We start from the raw sequence: 24,089 nt of genomic DNA, 5'->3' as shown, positions 1-24,089 counted from the left end.
GGTTACTTTTCAACAGACTATACACAGATGAATAAAAGGATCAAGAGTTTTGTAACTTTGATTTCAAGTCATTCAAAAGTTTATCTCAATCTGTGAAGCCAGCTGTTTTAATTCTATTTTATATTTTCACATTTAATCTATTTCACTCAGTCATTGTTGAATAATATACATTTAACTCAGCTGAGTCAATCATATTATCTGTTCTGTAATTGGCAGATGGGTGAATTGCATTATTGAGTAGGGCTGGGCGATATGAACCAAAATGAATATCTCAATTTTTCCTCAAAATGGCGATATATAATATAAAACTTGATATTTTTAACTCAATAAAGTCTTACCAAAAAGACAATTCTAGGTTAAATTTGCTGATACAAAATAGGCACATTTAACAACAAACAGCTGGACAATATGTGCCACTTTTGTTTGTTTTTTATAGATAGTGGTTCCCAACCAGGGGTACGTGCACCCCTAGGGGTACTTGAACACATTGCAGGGGGTACTTGGAAACATTGATGAATCTATTTCCAACATGCTGAGTCATTTTTAAGCCTATTTCAGACACTGTACATACTCATCCAACATCTTTTCCACCCGTTGACAATAAACGGCATTAATGGAATAAACAATATAGGGGCCTTAATGTCCTACTAAATTGTTGCAAACATGTTATGCACATTACTATAAATTGAGGTAACTATATTCTTTGATATACAATAATTGTAATGCACAAAATTGATATTTCGTGTGCGTTAAACGTACAGGTTGACATTTTCAAACTGTAGGAGATTTCAGAGGCCAACATGTTTGCAACGTGTAAATAAAACAAGAAAGGTTACTAAATTGGAGTGACGAAGGGGTTCTCCTAATCTGAGGAGAGGCCTCGGGGGGTACATGAGACAGAAAAGGTTGGGAAACACAGCTCTAAGGGACAGCATGTGTGAGTGAGTTCTGTAGTGTGGCGTGTTTAGGGGAAGGTCTGAATATAGGACACATTCAGAAATCCATCTAACTGTGCTTTTCATGTTGTTCTGAGAAACAGCATATTAGTATTTTGATTAAAAAAAAAAAAAAAAAAAGCTGTAACATAAAAATAAATGATTATAGGCAATATCGTAATTTTCAATATCGCCAAAACAGAAATCACGATTTATCTTGACTTTCGATATATTGCCCAGGCCTATTGTTGAGTTACTTACAACTATAGAGCCCCTTAATCTGTGAATTCTCCATCATAGGAAAATGAGTTGAGTTGCGTGACAATTATGTTACTTCAATGGAAAATCTACAATAAGATTACATGAGGGTGAACCATGAGCACAGCCCACTGCTCAGCTGAGCTCTAGTATAAAGAGAGAGAGACGCTGCTATGTATAATCCATGCTTAATTATAGATGTGTGAATATTGTCTAATACTAAAGTAACACTTGTGAAAGTGTTGTAGGCCTTTGTGTACCGCTGTTCCTGCCTCCGACTGCCTCTTGCTCTCTTATGTGTGTGATTTAGCTTAACAAAGTGTGGGGATATAATGTCAAGGAGCACAAAGTTAGCGCAGGGGCTAATGTACCAACCAAAACTTCTTTTATCACCTGCTACTGACCTGTTATCAACTGTTTGGTTTGTTGCTATAGTCTCATGAAACTTTAAACAGCGTGTGTGTGACCCAGGGAGTGCGGTTGGGGTTTGTGACCATTTTGTTACTTCTGCTGCCATGCACCGTCAGACGTCTGCAAGTGAAGAACATGGCCACTGTCCCCACTAAGCCCATGGCATTAAATATTCGGAATAACTCTCCCACTTTTGAAGCCATTTCTGATGAAAAGTGCTCAGAAATGAAACTGACTTGTGCCAAATGAATATCATTGGATTGCTGTGATTGTGAGGCTGATGTTTGTAACTTGGAAATTATTTATAAAACATCAGTTCCATCTTAGGAGATGTCATGCCATCAAGTGTGCAGGATCCTCTGAGGATTTCACGGCACTACTGGCCCGAAAATGTCCTTAATTCCTTGAAATCTGTTATTTAAGTTTGTTTACAACAAATTACGGTAGGGTGATATTTTGTAATAAAGCACAAATGCCGCATAAAAATTACACAGTAAAAATATTTGGGGAGAATCTGAGCAAACAGGCAACTGCCGTGTTACAAGAATAATCTTCATTAAAATCACAGGCAACAACACCAGGCCAACGCACAGCTCATTGGGAATGCAGTGTGAAAAGAGAGGCCCACAGATTATCACTCTACGTAACTCATGTTTAATTTATCCACAGGCAATATTGTCTGAATCCCCGTCATTCCAAAGTCTTAGATACACACACACAAAAAAAAGCAGGAACAAGGGCTGAGGGAGGAACAAAAATAACACAAGCGTGGAGTAAAAACGCGTTGCAGAGTGGAGGCATCTCTGAAATGTTTAGCGCAATAACTGCTTTGGCTTTGTTAATATTTCAAAGATTTCTAAATGGAGTTCACGGCCATGTGTTCACATAACAAACCGCAGTGATTTGCACCACTTAACCTTTGTTCCCTTAAATTATACTATTAAACTGTGCTCGCGTTCGCAACAGAAAAGGAAAAATGCTGAAATACAAGAAGCAGGTAACAAATAGTCTTACACTTCACTTCAAGAAGCAAACCTTAAACCAATTTCTTTCTGCTGTACAGTTTGCTGCTTCCTCCCATCCGCCTCCTCCTCCTCCTCTTCCTCGTCTCCCCCCCTCCTCCCCACGGCTGAGTGAAATGGAATTGCCTCTCACATTCAAAGACAGCTCTAGGAAGGTGATAATAGAGCTACTCCCTGCTGTCTGCAGGCAGGAAATAGGAAAGTGGCATATGGGGCCAGGAACCAAATAGAGAGGAAATGTGACCAGGCAAGGGAAGGAACCAAAGGAAAGGTTAATGATCAGCTCTCAGAATTCTACTGGGAGGAGAACTATGTTCCAAGTTGAGAGGAAAAATAAATCTGACATGATTTATGTCTCCACCACTTACATCTAAGGCTGTCACAAACAAACACAGAGATGGCAGATTATTTTCCGAACAAAACTTTGGATCAAAGGAAAATCCGAAATGCTCCAAAAATGTGGTTTTTTGATTTGGTGTTAATTCGTTTTTTTCAAAATGAATGTTTCACTGAGCATAATGCGGACAGGATGCAAAGAAATAAATATTATATTATAATGACATTCTTGACTGAAAAACAATAAAAAAGACACAGTAATAATAATAATTGCAGCCTTGCCACATTGTGTTTGGACATGTTCTCCTGTTTGCAGCCTTAAGGTTGTATCAGTTTTCTGTGTGAGAAAAGGTAAATTAATAAATTCACTAATACATGCTGAGAGTGCAGAACTGTGTAATCATTAGGGCAATGGGGTTGACACTCGACGGAAGAGTTTATTTAAAATTCTTATCTTTTTACCAAACCGCTGTTGAAAGAGGTTATGCCCTTTTACCATATTGATAGTTCCCCAGTAAGAAACAAAAAAAAATCCCTATTTTTAGGCAATTTTCACCACACTTAAGCCTTCGATAGCAACAACTGTAAGTTAGATACAGATGAATGAGAGAAAAAGAAGAAAACTTCTTGCACAGACGTACAAAATGTCCAACTGAAGTCATCTACATTTAAAAGTGCTGTCATAAAAAGTTGTTGCAATACAGGGTTAGGTTTACACATTGAAGCGACGTCACGCAGGTTGCCTTTCTGCAGAACTGACAGCTAGATCATTTGAAGCTGACAAGATAACACTTAAATGCAAAGGTGACATGACAGTGTCTTCAGAGCCAGATGGATCGATACTGAGTTTGGCTCAATGAGATCTGAGCAGTGATTGTGCAGCCATGGTTCTTTTTTTTTCCTCTTCTTCTTCTTCGTCTTTTTTTCGACGGTGCCAGTTAAAAAATTGTCTTTCGCTGTCTGGCATAATGTCGGATATGTTATCAGTAAACAGATTTCCTTTCTTATGTTGCTTCTAAAATATTTATTCAGTCATTTTAACAAAACAGCTCAGGAATCTAGAAGGAAAAAGTTGCCATTGCCCTAACAATTTTTTGTAGAAGAGATGAGAGGCCCTTGGTTTAGTTAAAGCAGGGCACACACATAAAGATACTCAGGGTATTTAGTTCTCGATGTTTTCCCTTCCTGACCAAGGATGGCAAAAGCGAGATTATTCTATGATTCATAAGATTGGTGTGGACAATCGTAAATATTAAAAATGTTGAATATTTATGGCCGAAACTCCTCTTGTGTGGGGAAAGCCGACGACTCCCGACTCATGACCCCATGATTTTTGAAGTGGAACAGAATGTAGCCAACCAAGACGTGAGCTGACTGAGGCTACATTCAGACTGCAGGTCTTAATGCTCAATTTAGAAATTTTATAAAAATCAAATTTTTTTGTGTGCTCCTATTTACACATTAAAGGCATCTTCTATAAGTTTGGAATATGAACGAAATGTGACCCAGAAGTGACCCGCATGCACAAAAGAGATCCTGAGGTACTACGTTGGCACGCATTATTTACGGAAGTAAATATGGAAGGTATCTCGTCTTGGCATGTGTGGAGCATCGATAATATGTATAATAAACACTTAATAATTTTAAGATCTCACTCTCCTTCCACTGCCTACTTTTGTACTTATGTCCTCCAACAGGGTTTCCCCCCGTCCTTGCAGCTCCGTCTGGGACGCAGAATCACATTTTGATCACGTAAAAGACGAATAGAATACGAAACCTGACCATTCAGACAGCAGGAACATTGCAAAACATCAGATACATATTGGATTTTTATCCACATATGAAAGTGGCCTGGGTCAGATTAGAAAACATTTAAAACAAATCAGAATGAACCTGCTGTGTGAACATAGCCGGAGAAATGCTGCGTTTAAGTCAACTCGGAATTCAACATTTCTGAGTTTAACCAAGTTTAGCAGCAGCATGTGGACATATCAATGTTTAGGACAAAATTACAGGAGCGTTGCATTTCTGTGAACGTGGTCTCTTTATGGAACAATCTGAGCAAGGATTTAAAAGAATGTAAAGCAAATTAAGATTTAAACATCTAATTAAAACAACTATATTATTAAAATATAATGAACTCCTCTAAAGTGCCATAATGTTGTGTTGTTGTTGTTGTTGTTGTTTACCCCTTTTTTGCTTGTATGTTTTTGTTCTATAATGTTGTTTTCTGGTTTGTTTATTTTTGGTTTCTTATGACAGAAACATTTGACATGAACGCGTGGCTATGCTTATTTTGTAATCATCGTAGACACTGTAATTGTTTGTTGTTGTTTTTGTCATGCTGTTGTAAACATTATTATTACAAAGGGGCAGATCACATAAGATTAGTCTTCGTTCTGCTCCCTTTCATTCAGAAGTTTGTAAACTTTTATGTCATTAAATTGATTTTTTCTTTTTTCTTTTTGAATGAATGGAATAAATACAAATATAAATCTCAAACACAGGGTTGGACTGGGACCAAAAAATGGCCCTAGCATTTTTGGCCACAGTGGCACACCTCCATAGAATATGCAAAAGCACACAACATACGAAAAGACATATCTGCGCATTGTATTGTTTTAAAAATTAAAACAAGGTATAGGAGCCTAAATGGAAGAGAGTAACCAATTAAAATTTTCATATGCTGTTTCAATACTTTAAAGATGCTTATCTTGGGAGAGCCGACCAGTGTCGCAATTCTCATCTTGAAGGAAGAGTGGATGTCAGAAGAACACTGCTGGAGATGTAATTTCAGTGTTTAATAAAATACACTGTTTATTCAAATACGGTAAAACCATTTATCCATGTAAAATGATTATATAATATATAAATATATTCATTTCTATCTCTCACTCTCACACACACACCATGGTGACCACCTCCAAACAGAAGACAAGGTTATAAACAAAACTCTATATATAGACTCATATTATTACGCATGTATTGAGTTTGACTGAATACATTGAGTCTTGTTATAATTTACTAAGTTGAGCAGTTGTACACTTTAGCCAAATATTATTAAGGGAAGATGTGTCTCTAATCATCTTTAATAATAATGCAATTGTATTCATTCGAACTTTTTTCTTACTCTTTTCTGTTTTGATTTATTATTATTATTATTATTATTATAATTACAAACATCCCAAAACATTTTTATTGGTAATTCCACGAGCTATCATCATGTATAGACAGTCCAGACAGTTTTTCTGACTGCTTGGATTTTAGCTCTCCTGCCAATAAATATCCTTTCCTCCTATTTTTTTTTTACACTTTACCAATTTGTGTCTTTTCTTTCACCTTCTTTTTGCTATTTCCTTCAAATGAGCTACCTTTTGCCCAATAAGTACATATTTTGCCTCTTTTTGTTCCACATTTTCAGAATCAGAATTAGAAGTAGGCCTACTTTATTCACCCCAGGGAGAAATTACTTAGAAAAATTAGAAAAATATATCAATAACTGGGGTATTGTAGTTTTCTATATTGCCAAAATAGAAAACTCGATATATCTTGAATCTCAATATATCGCCCAGCCCTAATTCCTACATTTTATTACAGCCTAAATGAAAACGTAAATGGGTATATGAAGCACATTTGTTTATTTAATATACTTACAGTTTATATACAAGTCAAACCTCTGCACATTAAATTTCAAATTGCTTGTCTTTAAGTTAGACATTTACATTTTATTTTCTCATGCTCACTCATGTGGTTCTCTGGTATTCACTAATGACTTATTATACGGCTTTGTTGCAGACTTTACTTCCTTTAACACTTTTTGGAGAGAGTGATTGGTTGATTTTTCATAGTGACATACTTCGTTCCTTCCCCCGTGGGAGACGCTAAAATCTCATTTACAAAGCTTACTGAACGCGTAGTTGTGTCCCATCCTGCTGCTCTTTAGGACGGTAAACTCTCTGTGCCGTTTTCCAAGGTATTTTCACGAGTTCTTTGTTTTTTTCACTGGAACGTCTTCTTACATCCATCTCTCTTCTTAGTTGCTTCCGGGTTTGATCCCGCTGTCGCCACTAATTGCGCGAGAATTGCCATCCAGGCCATTTTAGGTGGCAGTTCTCACTTGACAGCGTTCAGTTTGGAGAGGCAGAGGAAAATTTTTCTTTCAATTATTACTTCATTAAAATGCGGGATATTTACGGGAAAATACTAATACGGGACGATGGCGAGAAAGAGGAATAAAATACGTGAGTTCCCCTGCCAAAACGGGATACTTGACAGGTGGGTCATGTCAAAATACTAATTAAAAAAAGACGGACAACCTCCGGTGCTATTGGTACGGTTACCGAAGTACATATACGTAGCATCTTAGGGTTAGGTTTAGGTTTAGGGTAGGGTTTAGTCATGACCTAAACTGGTCAATGACTGACCTATCACATGTCCTAAACTGGCAAAATAGGAGCAGTGCGTACATAGAATGTTGGTTTATTGATATGGCAACCGTACAGATAGCCACTGCCTTAAAAAAACCTAGCGCACCGGACCGACCCACTTCGGGTTGACGGCTCACCGGGCATTGCCCTGTATGCCAGATGACCAGTCCATGACTGCTCAAACTTGATTCACTGGTAAAATATAAAAAGTTCAAAGTAACTTTTTCAATTAGGAAGTCTGGAAATCCCAAATTCTGAGTTGCAAGACATGCGGCATTAGACCACATTGTTGGATCACATTTGATCACTCAGGATTTTTGGCTAGGACGACGATCGGTGGTGGGACAAAGTGGTTATGTGATTTTTTATTTTCATGTGTGGGGTCTGTGAGAGATAAAATATGTCTTCATATTTAGAAATTCCTCATCTAGCTACCCCTCTTTAAATGTAAAACTCAAATAAATAAAATAATTGGTGAAACTAAATGATCAATGATCTATGAACTCCTAGTTGCCGTCAAACTAGCGCGCTTTTCCAAACTGTTCCCCCGGTGATATCGCCAAGAAGTCCCGTAGACCAGTTCAACACACTCGGCAAGTTGCCTTGGTGACCATCCAGGCTGCATCCACTGGCATCATTTCGGTTTTTCCCCTTCCTCTCCCATCCATACACTTAAATAAAAAATATAATTTATCTTTCAAATATTCAACAGTCCGTCTTCTCTGAAAGAGGTAAGGAGTATTGTTGAATAATGCAGCCAGACGGGGATCTCCCAGAGCTGGTCTCCACAGACCTCACTGAGTAGGTCTGATCCCACATGAGTAGCATCTATCATGGTGACATCATCATTCACACAAGGAGATATGATGAGACAGTGGTACGCTCCTCTCCTACATGAGCCAACTCTAAAGCAAGCAATGGTGTTACTCTTTTAAACCAATCCACTGGCCATCTGTTGATGCTAAAATCTCAGTCTGACTGCCATATCTGAATCAAACACCACCAGCGGGCATTCATTGCCTCTAACTGAACTGGAGCATGTTTTAGAGCTGGGGAAAAAAAGGTAGTTTCCAAGACATTCATTTATTCTCTTTTACCTTGTGTGATTCTGGTGGGCGTGTAAATGTGAAAACCACAGGGACAGGCATCTGCGGAAAAGGAAAACAACATCATGCAGCCGCAGCAGGTCTCTACCTTGCAGATTAGGGCACAGGGAGCACTTTGCAGGTTGTTGTCACAGGTATGACGAGAGAGAGTGGCGCGCGCTATCCCCAAGTTACACAAGGTGTGAACAAAATATGCAGCCAATTTGTTTCTTGCAGATGTAAATGACGAATGTACTGACAGAACACATACTATATATATGTCTTCTGTCGGATTTAGATTTCTATTTGTGAATTTTAGTGTTTTTTTTTTAAATATCTTTGAGTTTTGGGGTACATTAGTGATACAGCTGTGCACATATGTTCAGGATCAAATGGCTCTTCTGTTCTGACTAACATGAAAAATCAACAACCATCCAATGCATCATGCTCAGTCAATTCACAAAGGACAAAGAGACAGTGTGAGCATTGGCAATGGAATCACCAATCTTGGGGAAAATTGGCAAGACCAACAGTAAGCAAGTGCATTACATATGGTGTGCAATTTTCACAGCTTCCACAAAGAGAACACAAAAAGTGTTTTTTTTATTTTTTTTTTGCACAATCCAAGACAAAAAAACAAGCATGGATGCAGAATGGATTCAATAAGAAAGAAAGACTTTGAGGTATCATGAGATTGTGGACGACATTTGAGCCGTTGAGATGATGATGATGAGCTGCAGAGCCGTGAGCTCAGCGAAGGCAGCAGATTCAGACACCATTCCACTAATTCTATGAGGTGTCAGTCAGGAGATTGGCCTGCCAGGGATGACTTTCAGCTCTGAGCCAGCCAGATGGTTTCTTAACACTGCATAAATGAACTGATTGGAAAGTAGCATCATTAACAAGGTTCCTATCCTTTCACACTGACGCAAAGGTGGTCAACATGAGATAAAGAGCAGCGGTCTGATAACCTTGAGGACTTGCATTGTGAGTCTGTGCAGACCTGCTAACATTAGCATGATTAACATCCTCGTAGTGTTTGGATCTGTTATGTTGACAAAGTGTTAAGACAAGGCCTTCCTCATCACACATGTACACAGATATCAAGTGTCATCATCCTCATCCCGTCTAATATGTCTTATATAGCATTAACAGACTGTTTAGTGCGCTTTCCCCACTGTGTGAGTTGCTATCAATTATATAACTGGCTTTCAATTATTGTATATCGTGAAAATATGTGCTAATGAATTGTGAAACTACAGTGTTACAGTGTGATTGTACTGGGCAATAACCAGCTACTGTGCACTTAAGCACCTTTTTCAATTAGATTAGGGTGGTGGTTCATCAGTCATTAAGTGCGTTTGGTGTAAGGAGGTCCACCTTACACTTAGCCAAAGGTGTTTCTGCAGTTGCTGTTGGACACCAGCATCTTGGCCCCAATGCAAAGCCACTGCTTCATGCAAGAGGACTCCGAAGACAACAAGAGTGAACCTACTGTGATTTTCACTGGGGATTCTGATATTCACACCTGCACTAGGTGTTGTTTGGGAGTCTGATAAGCATGTGTGAAACCAAAGGGGTGAATACAACAGGGATCTTATTTAAAGGGAACGATCTTTTTTTTCTTTTCCTGCTGTATCTTACAATGACGCTCCTTGTATTTTTTATGCATAACAATAAGTAGGGACAACGCTAATCAAGCACGGTGTGTCTTAGATACCAGCCATGCGCCTAATTGAAGCCATGCACAGCCATATGGCTGTGAGCAAAAAATAGATGCCCAATAACTACATAAATATCCAAGTGTATGGAAAGTTAAATATCTCCAACTTCATTGCCAATCTAATGCGGAGTAACGACACAGCGTCAGGTCTTGCACTAAGGAGGAATTCATCAAACTGTATATGAGGCAAATTGTTTTCTGTATATGAAGAAATCATGGCCCTTATCATTATAAGATCAGAGGCTGACAAACAAAGCATGTGAGTTGCTCCTCCTTTCTCCACTCTGATGATGTTCAGAGGCAGCCTGTTATCCGAGGTGTTAATTGGCAAATTCAGTACAAGTCAAGAGCATGTTCCCTGTCGTCTTCGCCGAGCAAGGCTAGGTCATTAAACCGAGAATGGATTCTTTCATGCTGCCTTAACCCTTGAATTGCAAGTTAGTCTCCTGCAAACATCCCCATGCTTAGTCCCACCCCCATGTGTCAAGAAGAAAAAACAACCTACACTGATTTAATGGCAGCAGTGAAATATCAGGAGGATGACAGGATCTTAAGATCCAGACTTTTGGTGGCACGGTTACCTCAAATCAACAGCAAAGTGTCCTTATAAAGTTCAGACATGTACAAATAGTGAACAATCATTAAGTAGCCTACATTTGCTGACTTGGCTCTCAGAATATTGGGATCATCTGACGCTTCTTTGTGTTCACGTATTGAACGGAAGGAACCCACTTCTGTCTGAAATGTGAGCCTCCTCTGGGGTTCTGGGTGCGATCTCACCCCTGCCTCTGTCATCACTTGCTGTGACTGCCAAATCTCTGTTCCAGAAAGCAGGGCTCTCAGACCAGCACTGAAATAAACACAGCGGTGCAGGACTGTTCTGAGACTTTACGCAGGCGAACACGGCTTCAACACATTTATTCTGACACAAATCCGGGCCTCACCACTTCTGCATAACGGGCCCAACGCATGGCAGGTCAACTGTGAGGTGCTTCCATGCTCCCCACCATCAGAGCTGGCAGTTACTCATGCCAACGGTGACCAGTGCAGAGACATTTGAATATGCTTTTCCACAAAGTTGTTAATTATTGAAATGACATTGATGTGAAGGGGGGCACACTCTGTGACCTTAAGCTACCTCACCCTTACTGTCGCTCATTATGATCAATCCAAATTTTAATAAAAAAAAAATACATTTCATAGATATTTAGTTCTTACTAAGCATTTTGTGAACAATTTAAAAAAAAAAAAAAGCATTTGATTGCTTTCGCACTTTTGAGGAGAACATGTAACCTCACTTCAAAAAAGGCCACTTTAATAATTCTTACCCACAACCTTTTTCACACTGAAGAGGCGGCGGCAAAGTAGTTTTTCTAAACCCACTGGATTGAAATGACATATAAATTTAAAAGTTTAAAAATGCAAATCTTTGCATTAAACAGATTGCTACAGTTACTTTTTAATAATTGGCTTGGGCTACCTGTATGTTAGAATAAAGGCTGCAAAGACAATGCACAATGATTACATCATAACAGGTTTTAATGCATTTCAATCCTTACTCACCCTGTTATAGACCATCAAACATATTCTACTTTTTGTCCATTAATACTGTAGACATTATTCCTTTGATGTGCCCACATGTAAACTGCTCGCATCATCATTTTGTAATTATTTAGTGTGTTTGTTAGTGATGCTGCCTCTCTAGAGGTTCTTGGGTTTAACTTTTAGTTGGTCTTCTTCTTCAATGAGTTTGCATGTTCTCTTTGGTGTCTTTAGAGTATTCCAGTTTCATAGCTTTGGAGGCCGGATGTTTTAAACTTACCCCAGGACATTCTTTTCCTGTTTGTAGACGCTGTGTTCAACAGAGTCCTCGGGCTAATTTTGTGCAGCCCCAAAAGTAAACACACAAAATGACAGATAAATGCAAATGAACAGCAAATACACACAAAATTAAGTCAAAAGTCATGAGCAAAAAACATAAAAAAATGAGTAAAAAATAAAATCAAATAAAAGCGCATTATTACAACAATTCACAAATGTATTCCAAAACACGTAACACAATATAGACTATACAAAAATATACAAAATGAGTCCAAAAACACAAAATGACAACAAAAACACACAAGATGACAGAGAAACACAAAAAACAACTGCAAATATATACAAAATTAGTCAAAAATCACATGAAATTTTTTTTTTTTTTTTTTTTAAATGTACATAATTACAACAATACTCAAATGTACTCTAAAACACATACGGCAATATAAGCTATACAAAAACAACAGAAAAATATAGAAAATGACAACAGAAATGACTCCAACAACATAAAATGGCAGCAAGAACACACAAAAGGACTCATAACACACAAAACAACAATAAAGAAAAATATACAGAGAGATCCTTTGTTCTTTCGTGTATTAATGGTCAGATTGGTCATTTTTCTAAATGCTGGCATACATTTTGATAATGTGGCGCTGTGAGCAGACAAACACATTTAAATGATAATATGTCTATAGCTTAATAAACAACAATCATTTTTTACATATTGTTATACTGTATATGTTGACCATGCATGCTTGTATTATTATTTACTGAATATACATTTCAGTTTAGATTCAGTTGTTGTCTTTTTGGTTTCTGTCAGAAGAAATAGTTTGGACTTATTGCTATTAATTCAACTTTAATAACAACACTTCTGCATTTTGACGTACATTACTGTATATAATTGAACTGTAACTCTTTTTAATGCATTTGAAAACACCGGCAGCACTCAAAAGTACGTTTTATCTTCCAAGGACAAGCTGATAAGAGCGACCACAGAGATCAGCATCTGTGCTGGATAACCTCCAACCTCCAGTATGTAATGGTAGATTGCCAACAGCTATAGAGTGTGTCACTTTCATATTTCTCATTCCTACTTGGAAATAACTGTAGTTCCCTGAAGCCGGCGACTTCCCATGTCTCCCCAGAAACTCTCTGCAGCACTGAGTGGTTGGTGCAGAAGCCCTGCTTATTAGCATGCAGTAATGATGAGCTGGGCTCCATTGTTCTAACACCTCCCCTCTCCTCCGCACCAATCTGTCACCATTCAGTGGGCTAGAGCTGCCTCAAATGCTTCTCTCCACAAATGAGATGGATAATTAGTTGCCCCTCACGAATGCTGCACTCTTCTCACCCCTGATTGCTTTCACCTTCTTGCTCCCAGCAATTTTGACACCTTCTAATCAGCCTGCTACTTCTCCATCTCAATCCATATTCTTCTCCTTTTTTTTCATTTTTTTTCTTCTTTATAACACCTAAACCCATTTCAAATCTGGTAAGAAAAACATCCCAAAAGGAAAAATCTGAGCTTATGTTCTGCTGGCAATGAACGCGATGCCCAAAAAAAAAACAAAAAACATAAAAAAAAAACCATAAAGCTGAAGTAAATTTTACAGTGAGTACAGATAAAGCCATAAATTACATGATTAAAAAAAAAAATGCTGTCAGTACGAGTTTCCTCGTCCAAATAACAATGAATGACAACATAATTATGAGCAAGCAGCTGTTCATGATCCCAGAGAGAAAAGCATGCAGGCTGCACAATGTTCAAATGTTCACAGATTCACTATTGAAGATCATTAGGGATGCGTATTTGTCAAAAACTAAATGTGAATAAATTTGCTCCTCGGTGTTCATGACATGATGAAAATTTTAGATTTAAGTGTTGTTGGGTTTTTTTAATCATTCCAAAAAAAAAAAAAAAAAAAAAAAAAAAATCCCACTTCACGTCTGACACATTTGGTTATATCAACATGCAGTGCTGATCTGTGTATGTACACATGATTTTGCAGTTTGTAACTCATTTACTAAGCAAATGACGTAATTATGATCAAGGAAGTGGTGCAGATTCCAAAGGTTTTTTTTTTTTTTTTTTTTTTTTAGACAAGCTCAGAAATAACAGTTCAATCAGCCTATAAATGGGTATTTGATTATAACAAGGCGCTTCAAATATGTAACAGAATTTCTTTTTTTTTTTTTTTCCACGTTAATTGTTGTTTCACAAGGGCTCATCTACCCAGCACAAGTGTTACCAGCCCAAAAGCAGAAGGTCTACAAGGGCCTCACTGCACAACAGTGTCCCTGTTTCATTAAACATTATCACATTAAATAGTGACTATCACTGCTATTCTCCAGAAGGTGTGAAGACATGCAGAAGCCATCACTCAATGCAGCTGTTTAAAAAAAAAAAAAGGATTCAAGCTTTACATGCGGTAAAATATCTTCATTGCACTGCATTTCGATGACTATTTAAAGGTGTTGCCGATAATGGGATTTCAAAGTGGCACACAAGGAATTATTTTCTAAGGTGTAATATAGATGGAGGGCAATTGTCTGTTAAAAAAAAAAAAGGATTACAAATAACATCTGCACTAATATTGCATCTAATTAAAAGGGAAAAAATGATATACTAGACGAACACATGCTAGACCAGCTTATAAAGTAATTTACAGGCCTAACATTGCAACAACAAAAAAAAAACATACTGCTGCTTCACATTATTATGGTAAAAAAAAAAAAAAAAATAGTTACCCTGAAGCAACGACAAGCACACACCTGAAATATGTGTTAATCAACGCGACTTTCATTAAGGGGAGAAAACCTAATTAGGAAATGTTTGCGTAGCGAACATATTATTGTCTCTAGTTGGCATTTCTAATGTATAGCATATTGCTTTTACATAAGAGGAAACAATCATAGCCAACAGGACATGACAACTTTTTCTGCATATTCCTTTTTTGCGTGTATGAATTAGTTTAGAAAGAAATTATTTCCCTGTTTTAATTTTAAAAATGATAAAAGTGTCCAATGTCCATCTTTCAGTTCCAAAAGATTTATATCATAAATAGTGATTCAAGAGTAAAATGTCCGTTTATTTGCTAATAAACTTGTATGCATCATCCAAGGAAATCTTAATAGATCAAAATATAATGGACAAGAAAATGTACCATTCAATTCTTCATCATTAAATAAAAGGATTCCAGTTGTACTGCAGTGTCATTTCAAATCCAATACAACGCACACACACACTTCATGGCGAGCAGGACGAGGTCACCAAACACAGCAAAAGTCTGGATGCATTCGTGGCCTTCACTCCCGTCAGTCTTTCACACCCGCCGTCAAATGTCGGCTTCATTCTTAGGGGAGAAGTGCGAGTAGAGGTGGCTGTTCATGCGGGCCTGAGGAACCACGGCGTTGCAGAAGGCGCATTTATCAGGGATACTGGTGCTGCTGGTGCTGCTGGTGCTGCTGCTCTGAGGCGTCGCCTGCTCCGTCCCAACGTCGACCGCCTCACACAGCTCAGGACTCCAGAGAGGCTGCGAGGCAAACAAAAGCATCATTAATTCTCCAAACAATCCACTCATTCAACCTGTGATAGAGAACCGAAACACATGGCCTCCATTTGGAAGCATTTGTTGCTTTTTTTAAATAAACGCACAAAGAAGTCCTTTAATCACCCCCAATGTTCAAACACTCAGCCGTGCAAGACTAGAATTCTCAAGTGTCTCATTATCTGACTATTTATATAGCTCATCCAAGAAATGAATCACACAATCGAAGACTACAACAACATTTACATCTTACTGTACTGTCTGTACATCATTCACATTTTTTTTTTTTTACACACATCAGCAATAAAATCCCACTTAACCATCATCCTTGTTTCATCAGATTCAGATACAGTAATGCACTTCCATCTGGCTCACACTTTTGCAGCAAATGTGCCAAATATAACAAGCGCCGTCCATGCTTTTTCGTTAAAAAAAGAATCAGCACACATTACACAGTAATACATTTTTCAAGTTTAGCCAAGGAGATATTTTTGGACTTTCACACTGCTTCACTCCTCCATTAGCAAAGACCAATCAGGGACTTGATAATTTGCTACTAGTTTTTCTCAGGCCTTTTTTCTCTCCTGTGTTTCTCACCTGCTGGGGTCCTCGCACGCTCTCCTGGGAGGGTAAAGACGACGAAGAGTGGGAGGGAGATGAGGGGTAGACAAAAGGCACGGGCAGCTCCACGGACTCCTCTTCTGGTAGCGGGGAGAAGACGCTTCCGAGAGGCCGCTTCACGGGCACGGCCAGGCCCTGCACGTGACGCTCCGGGGCGCTGTTCAGGAAGTCGTACTCGCTGTCCGCCGAGGGTGGGAATTTGACACTGAGTTTAGTCAGAGAGTCGACCAAGTCTCTGTCATCCTGGCTGGCACCGCGAGACGCCAGAGAAGTGGGCAGAGGAGAGACGTCCACGGCTGACCTCAGAGCTGGGGAAAAGGGAACCTCAGCTTCTGCGGTGTGGTCCGTGCACTGGATGGGCATGGAGAAGCGCTGATCTGTCAGACGGCAGAAAAAAATATGAGAATTTTGCACAGTTTTTGTTTTCCCTTCCTTCAGTCAGCAGGCTGGTACATTTCAGGTCTGGTTTTGAGTTATTGGCAAAATAAATTAACTTCATTTTTTTTTTTTAAACAATTTAAAAAAAAAAAAAGCAACACATGTAGAAAAAGCTGCTGTCAATTTCCATAATTTCTTTTTCTATCCAAAATCAACTCACAAAAATTAGACCTAACAAAAACCAATTCAGAAATCATTTGAAATCATTAACATTAGTCTTAAAAAACTACATGTCAACATTAAAAACACAGGTTTAATTAAGTTACATTATGCAGCTATTCAACAATACAACCACCTCATTTATAAATGTGACCTTGACTAAATAACTAAATCTAATTTTCATGTATTTATTCATTTAACAGGGACAATGCAATTCAACATAGATACGAAATAAGTTTGCAGCTGATATGATGCACATAGAGCAGCAATAGGCAACTGGCGGCCCAGGGGCCACATGCGGTCCTCAATCTAATTTTATGCGGCCCCCTAAAGTAAACGTACAAAATGACAGAAAAATACACAAAATAAAAGCAAGAATACATTAAAAAAATACAAAGAATTACATAATTGCAAAAAAATACACTAAAAGACGAGAGAAAATCAATCAATGAACAAAACGACAACAGTAATACACAAAATTACAGAATTACAAAAAATGACAACAAAGTTACACAAAAACACAAAAAATTACCCCACAAACCCACAGTACTAACAAACACGCAAAACGACAACAAAAATACACAAAAATTACTCCAAAAAAACACAAAATGACAACACAAATACATAAAAGGACTCCAGACAACATATATTTTACAGGAAAAATACACAAAAGGACAACAGAAATGCACAAAATGCCTCACATTGACCAAGACAATACACAGAATGAGAGAAAAACACACAAAATTACTATAAATACTCTTTTTTTTGTTTCCTGTATTAATGCTCAGATTGCTCATTATTCTAAATGCTGACATGAATGTTGATAATGTGGCCCTCCGATCAAACAAACACATTTTTGTGGCCCCGCTGTAATAAAAGTTGCCTAATCTGACATAGAGTATATAGCTTCACACATTTTCTTTACATTATATGAAAAAGAAAAGAAAAAAAAATAAGCAAAATCAAATCCAGGATGTGTGCAACACACAACAGTAAATGTGATGCAAATATTCACTTTACCGTTTGCTTTATCTTTGCCTCCGTGGAACCTTTTCAGTTGATCTTTTTGTCTTCGGGTCAAAGACTGAATTTGTCGGAATTTGCCATGAATTGCGTTGAAAGCTTCCAGCATATCCTGACTGTCAGACGAACACATGCAAAAGAAGGAAACATCAAAGACGTTAAGAATAATGTTTTTTTAGATTCAATCGCGTGTTAATATGCCTAATTCTTTTCTATTTTAAAAAAATCCAAAAAAAGAGTCCCATACTACTCAACCCGGCTGTTTGCTGGCAGATTTGAAGCAACAGCGACGCTGCCTGCTTTCTCCTAAAGAACAAAAACAAAACATTTAATGCCTAAATTAACAACAAACAAACACCCATGAGAATAGTGCACATACATCTGTAGTCTGATTTATAGATCACAACTTTATATCTATTAATGTAAATGTTTTCTGCTTTGATTAATAGTGCACAGCATAGATAGAGCTGCTGTACTGTGTAGTGACATTATCCTCTAGCACCACCTGGTGAATTAACCGTGATCACACTGCGACTAAACACAAACAGAAGGAAATATTATTATTAGTAATAGTAATAATAATATCAGCATTATAAGACTTTAAACTCACAGAGTTGGTCTCACTGGGAGAGTTTTTATGGCACCTTTTCACAAAAACTTCACCGTGTTCTTGTTTAGCTCATTTATTTTTAACTATTTAGTGGCTTTTATGGTTGTATTTTTCATAAGCTTTTTACTGTTTTTCATGTATTTGTTTTCTGCGCTATTTAAGATAAGATAAGATAATCCTTTATTCATCCAACATTGGAGAAATTCACAGTGTCACAGCAGCACAGCAGGAGAAAATCACTTTGTGCAAAATTAAATTAAATAAAAATATAAAGATTTTTAAAAATATGCATCAAAAAATTGTTGCCAGTAACTGCAAGATGCAAGTCTGTATACATTGTCTGAACACTATCATGCACACAGTGCATATATTGGTATTGCTATTCATTGGTTTTAAGAACATTTTAGTATTATTTTTGACACTGTAAAATAGTTTTATGTAGTTCTGCCAGGACACACTTGTAAAAGATTATTAATCTCAATATGGTTCTCCTGACTAAATAAAGGCTAATGATAAAATAATAAAAAATACCCATAATAATAATAATAATAATAAAATATTGTGGTAATTGGTATAATAATTAGGGACTTTTTAATTTCTGATATAATACCAATATTACAGCCTTGTATATCGGCCGATACCGATATTGATCCGATATCAGCATGAACCATACATACTTTTTTAAATTAATTAATTTAAAAGCCCCTAATAATAATAATAACATTTGGATGATCACTTCTTGTCAATATGATTCCATAATGAAAAAAAGAAATCCTGATAATAGTGACTGCTAAATGCTTTCTGAACATTAAATGTGTATATATTTGAACTATTTATGTCAATAGATGAACCAAAGGCCCTTATTTAAAGTAATCCTCCCTTTAACATCATGTCTCATGGCTATGGCTGTGGTCAATAAAAACAGAATTCTGAATGACTTGCACATAATTAATAAAGGCGATTTTACGTTTGTTCAAAAGTAAATGTAGGAAACGTGTTTGTTTCATAACTTACTGGATACTTAGCACTCTGATAAGTGTCGCCTCCCTCATGAAGATGGTTACACGGCTCACATTTCATCTCACCTGGAGTTTTGAGGGGAAATTAATATTATTCTGATAATCATCACCTTAATATTTAGAGTTCAATTCAATGCAACGCCAGTGTCAGGCATGTCATTTTAGTATTCATAGAAATTATTTTAATAAGATATATGCACACAACACAGTACTGTAAAGACTTTATAAACAGTGTTAGTGACTATTTTACACCTTAACCACAGATGTGTCAAACTCAAGGCCTGGGGGCCAAACCTGGACCTTCAAAACCTTCAATGTGGTCCGCAGGAGATTTTTTTGAAATCCTGCAAATTTCCCCAAATTAAATAAATATTGGTTTCAGAATGAGGGAAATTTCAAGTAAAGATGCTGCATGGACAGATACTGATATATGTCACTTTTTGCTTGGATATTGTCAGTGCATTAAAAGTGCAAACTCAGGCAGAATAATGTTGTTTAGTTGTTTTCTCATGTAAAATCTGTGGACACTTGAGTTCAAACTGCTTCGTATTTGCCCCCTGAACTAAAATGATTTTGACACTCGTGGCTTAACTAAATAGGACATAATGGGGAAAGTAGCCAATTGTATTTCAAAAAATAAATATATCTAGATAACTACAATCTCTTGATGCAACCACATTAAACAGTTTACAAATATTGCATAATGCTGTAGTTTGCTTGCCACAGTCCAACCTTCTTTCAGGTGCAACGATCACATCTCACTAACCTGATGGTTTTCCTGTTGCCGACAGTCGAGCTTCAAGTTCAGAAATTAACTGCTGCTGATCCTCAATCTGCTTTTGAAGCTCCTGAGTGTACTGTTCGTAATACTCAGTCTGTAAAAAAATTAAAAAAAACATTTGCATTATGTTTTGGAACCAGCATGTTTTAAATGAGGTGTAATCCTTTTGTCATCATTAGAAGTTTAAGACTTTTTTTTGCACAATTGTATCTTTTTAAACTGTCTTACACTGTTTTCCAATGTCATGAATTACCTTAGGTAATAATAAACAAAGAAACACACTTTAAACTAAATTACCTTTTTTTGTAAAGGTGAAAAATGGAAAGTGTTGCATTATTACCGCCACGAAGCGCAAAGCGGAAGGTTATGTTTTACCCTACGTTTATCTGTCTGTTTGTCTGTTAGCAAGATAACCTAAAAGGTTATGAACAGATTTGGATGAAATTTTCAGGAAATGTTGATAATGGGACACGGAGCAGGTGATAACATTTTGGTGATGTTCTGGATTACCAAAAATGAGAAAATACCACTCGTGAATATCACAATATGGGTGGATGTGAGCTTTGCCTGAGCCTGGTCCCTTAAACGCAGTGGCTTATGGGTAATCGGGCTGGGCGGTATACCGGTTCATACCAAATACCGGTATATATTTTCGTTATGATATGAATTTTTAAATATACCGCCGTACCCGTGTATTTTATTACACAACTTTCGGTACTCTACGCTGCGCCGCGTTTCAGACTGGACCTTTTTTAACGTTGCACATCTAAATAGGAAGGTAAACAGTAGCGCTCTGGTGTTAGTTGCGGTGTAAATCATACGTGTAAATGGATAAGAAAGACGCAATTGAAAGCTCTCACGGACACGGGGGCACAGTTAGCTTAGCATGTCGGCAGTAATACACAAAAAAAAGAGAGCAAACGATCGCAATTTGTAATTCCAATAATGCAAAAATAAGTCCTGGTGGAGCTGCAAACAAAACGTTACCTTAATCACCATAAGAAACCACCACACCACTGAGTATGCAGCATTTAAAGCTAGAAAATCAAGCTAATGCTGTTGCAAACTTGTTTTACTACTAGTGTGGAAATATTCCACAATATTATCAATGTACTGCAGTATTTCCTCTCTTAACCAGTAGAAAACGCTGTGAACACCTGATTATACGTGAAAAAAAAAATACCGTCAGATACCGTGAAACCGTTAGCATTTGGAAAAATACCGTGAAATACATTTTTGGTCATACCGTCCAGCCCTAATGGGTAAAGTAGAAGTGGTAGGGAAGCTAGGTCATGTGATACCTGCGTGATAGCAGAGACGATAGACGTAACAGTTTGTCTCCGCACTGGAAAGCGGACAGCGACGCGCCGAGATCATGCATTGATATTTCGCTGTGGATTGTAGTACAGAGGTTGGATATTCTCCCTTTGTCCGTGAGGATATACATTTTTGTTGGAATTATTCTGGATTTGTGGTGGATGGACGAAGATTTCGCTGTTGGAGATGTTGAATTATTTTATGTTGTCATCTTTGTTGTCATTTTATTGCTCCTTTAGTGTTTTTATGTATATTTTGTTGTTCTTTTATGTATTTTTCTATCTATCCTGTCATGTTTGTGTATCTATGTAGTCGTCTTGGGTGTGTGTTTTGAGTGAATTAGTCTTTTTAATGGTCCTTTAGTGTGTTGTTGTTGTTGTTGTTGTTGTTTCATGTTTTTCTGTAATTTGTGTGTAATTTTTCTCAGATTATGATGATTAAACACTCGTTCATGTGATGAAAGAAAGACGGGCAGACCTTTGTGTGTCATTACAAATACGACCTAAACCACAGCCTCAGATTTTCCCAAATCTGTCCAAACATTTCCTATTTGTTTTTTTCCCCTAATAATCAGAATCATTACAGGCCCAAAAAAAAACTTCCTGAAATCATCATGAGCTTCATTGTCATGTTGCAGTTTCTTAAAGCTTTCCTTTTAAAACCGACGGAAAATACAGAATGAAAATCCTGAAACGGAAATGACAATGTTCTTAATATTTCTAAAGTGATTTTTATTGGTTTTTAAGCAAAATTAAGCAGAAACTGCATGGGTGGAAATGAGCTGCTTGGCGGAGGTCTGCGCTCGCTGAGTGCTTTTCCAGTTATAATAATGATTTATTCATATCCACACAAACAAATGTGGTGCTGTTGCTCATCATAGAATCTTATACCATTTGCTGCAGCTTCTTCTTGGCAATGTCCTTTTCGATGGAGACCTGACGATAGGCTTCGAAAGCTTTGTTGAGCTGGTCTCCGATGTTTCTTTCCATGCCTCGTGCTCGGCAATCATCACTGACGCAGCAGACATGAGCTCTAAGAGTTAAAAAAATAAATAATAATAATTTAAATGGTGGTTTAAATTGTTTCATTTCCAAAAGAAAAAGACACAAAACGATATATTAACATGCTAATTTATAGTGATTCAAGAGTAAATGTCTGTTAATAATATTTTTAAATGCCTGTTGCTAGTTTTTAACACCTTATTTTATAGATAGAAAAGAAAAGTTGTTTTGTTTAAAAAAAGAAATACGCTTTATATTTTTAGATAACAAAATTACAGAAAGGATGATGTTAATATACAAGTTTCTATGAGAATTTGCTGATGCAATAGCAGAAGTTAGTAAACAATTCTTATCAAATAATCGTCATAGCAATCCAGTTATCAAATACCCAGTCACATCAAGAACAAAAGTTTCTATAATTCTACTGTATATAATAAAAACATGAATGAATAATAAATAAATAAATAAATATGTAAAGGCCTCAATGTTTCTCAAGTAAATAGCATTACAAGTGTCAGACTGCTCATTTAATCCAGTTGTGGTGATATTATAAAGGTATATTGGAGGAAAAATTATGCTTCTGCAGCTTCAAACTTTTTACTACCTTTCACATTATGTGTAATAACAACTTCAAAACTATCTGAAGGTAATCTGGTTAATTTTTAAGCCATATTTCTAATAAATATCAAAGTAATACAGTATCTGTGTATCAAACCTCTGCATTGGCTGTTTTAATACAGATGTTTTAGTGGATTCCAGTGAACTAAACGTTGTAAAAGAACATGAATGTGTGCATTTTGAAATCTGCTCCACACACACAGTTCCGTTTTTTTACACTTCAAATGAGTGTTCGACTGCAATGGATGACTATCTATAGGAGGATTATTATTATTATTATTATTATTACACCTCACAGACCACTACAACTCCTCAGACCAGCTTCACTCAGTGTCTACTTACCTTCATTAGAGTAACTGCGAGTAATCCAAAGTGCTGTTTTCACCCGAGAACAGCGTCGTTTGGTTAGTTTTCTGCTGCAAAGTATCGACGCGGGGGAGAGGATATGGCTGTGTGTGTTTAACATAGTCCGCCTGAGTTGGGAACTTCCCTCGGGGAATCCCCGTGCTCGGCAGACTTCCGCCTTCGCCCCGTTCTGACCAATCAGCGAGAGGCAGTGAGGCTGTGAGGCAGGGGAAGCTGCTGAGGGTTCTATCAGCAAAAACACTGAGCCTAACCCGGCTAAAGCTTAACCCACACCACCGAACGTGTGGCAAAGCAGTTCATCTTGTGATTTCATATTTAAAAGAAAAAACACATATAAGGTTATGTATTAGGACTGAGGTCACCAACATGGGGCCCGCGGGCTCCTGGTAGCCCGCATGGACCATGTGATGAGCTCCATCTAAAATCGGATTTACTTGCCAGGCTTCAAACGCACAAAGACAAAAAAAAAAAAAAAATGACAGATGTAGTCAGAACTTCTGCTGTACTTGATAAATATTTGTATTAAAATAAACCATCTTTAAATGTTTTTTGTTTTTGTTTTACTAA

At 37.4% G+C, this 24,089-nt stretch overlaps 1 protein-coding gene across 1 annotated transcript; it reads right to left on the bottom strand.

Annotated features, from left to right (window-relative positions):
* Nucleotides 1–14,192: 14,192 nt before the first annotated feature.
* Nucleotides 14,193–23,665, bottom strand: tank (TRAF family member-associated NFKB activator). The gene is made up of 8 exons (XM_028437000.1): nucleotides 23,499–23,665; nucleotides 22,428–22,569; nucleotides 20,206–20,314; nucleotides 19,435–19,505; nucleotides 18,058–18,116; nucleotides 17,808–17,926; nucleotides 16,167–16,567; nucleotides 14,193–15,554 (listed from the first exon to the last, which is right to left on the bottom strand). Exons 2-8 carry the CDS (start codon nucleotides 22,524–22,526, stop codon nucleotides 15,357–15,359), a joined length of 1,056 nt encoding a protein of 351 aa, XP_028292801.1. The 5' UTR covers nucleotides 22,527–22,569; nucleotides 23,499–23,665; the 3' UTR covers nucleotides 14,193–15,356.
* Between the last annotated feature and the right edge of the window lie 424 nt (nucleotides 23,666–24,089).

The sequence above is a fragment of the Gouania willdenowi genome, chromosome 21 (genome assembly GCF_900634775.1).
Source record: "Gouania willdenowi chromosome 21, fGouWil2.1, whole genome shotgun sequence".
NCBI classification, from domain to species: domain Eukaryota; kingdom Metazoa; phylum Chordata; class Actinopteri; order Blenniiformes; family Gobiesocidae; genus Gouania; species Gouania willdenowi.
Note: the sequence above shows the minus strand (reverse complement) of the source record. Positions and strands in the feature narration are given on the sequence as shown.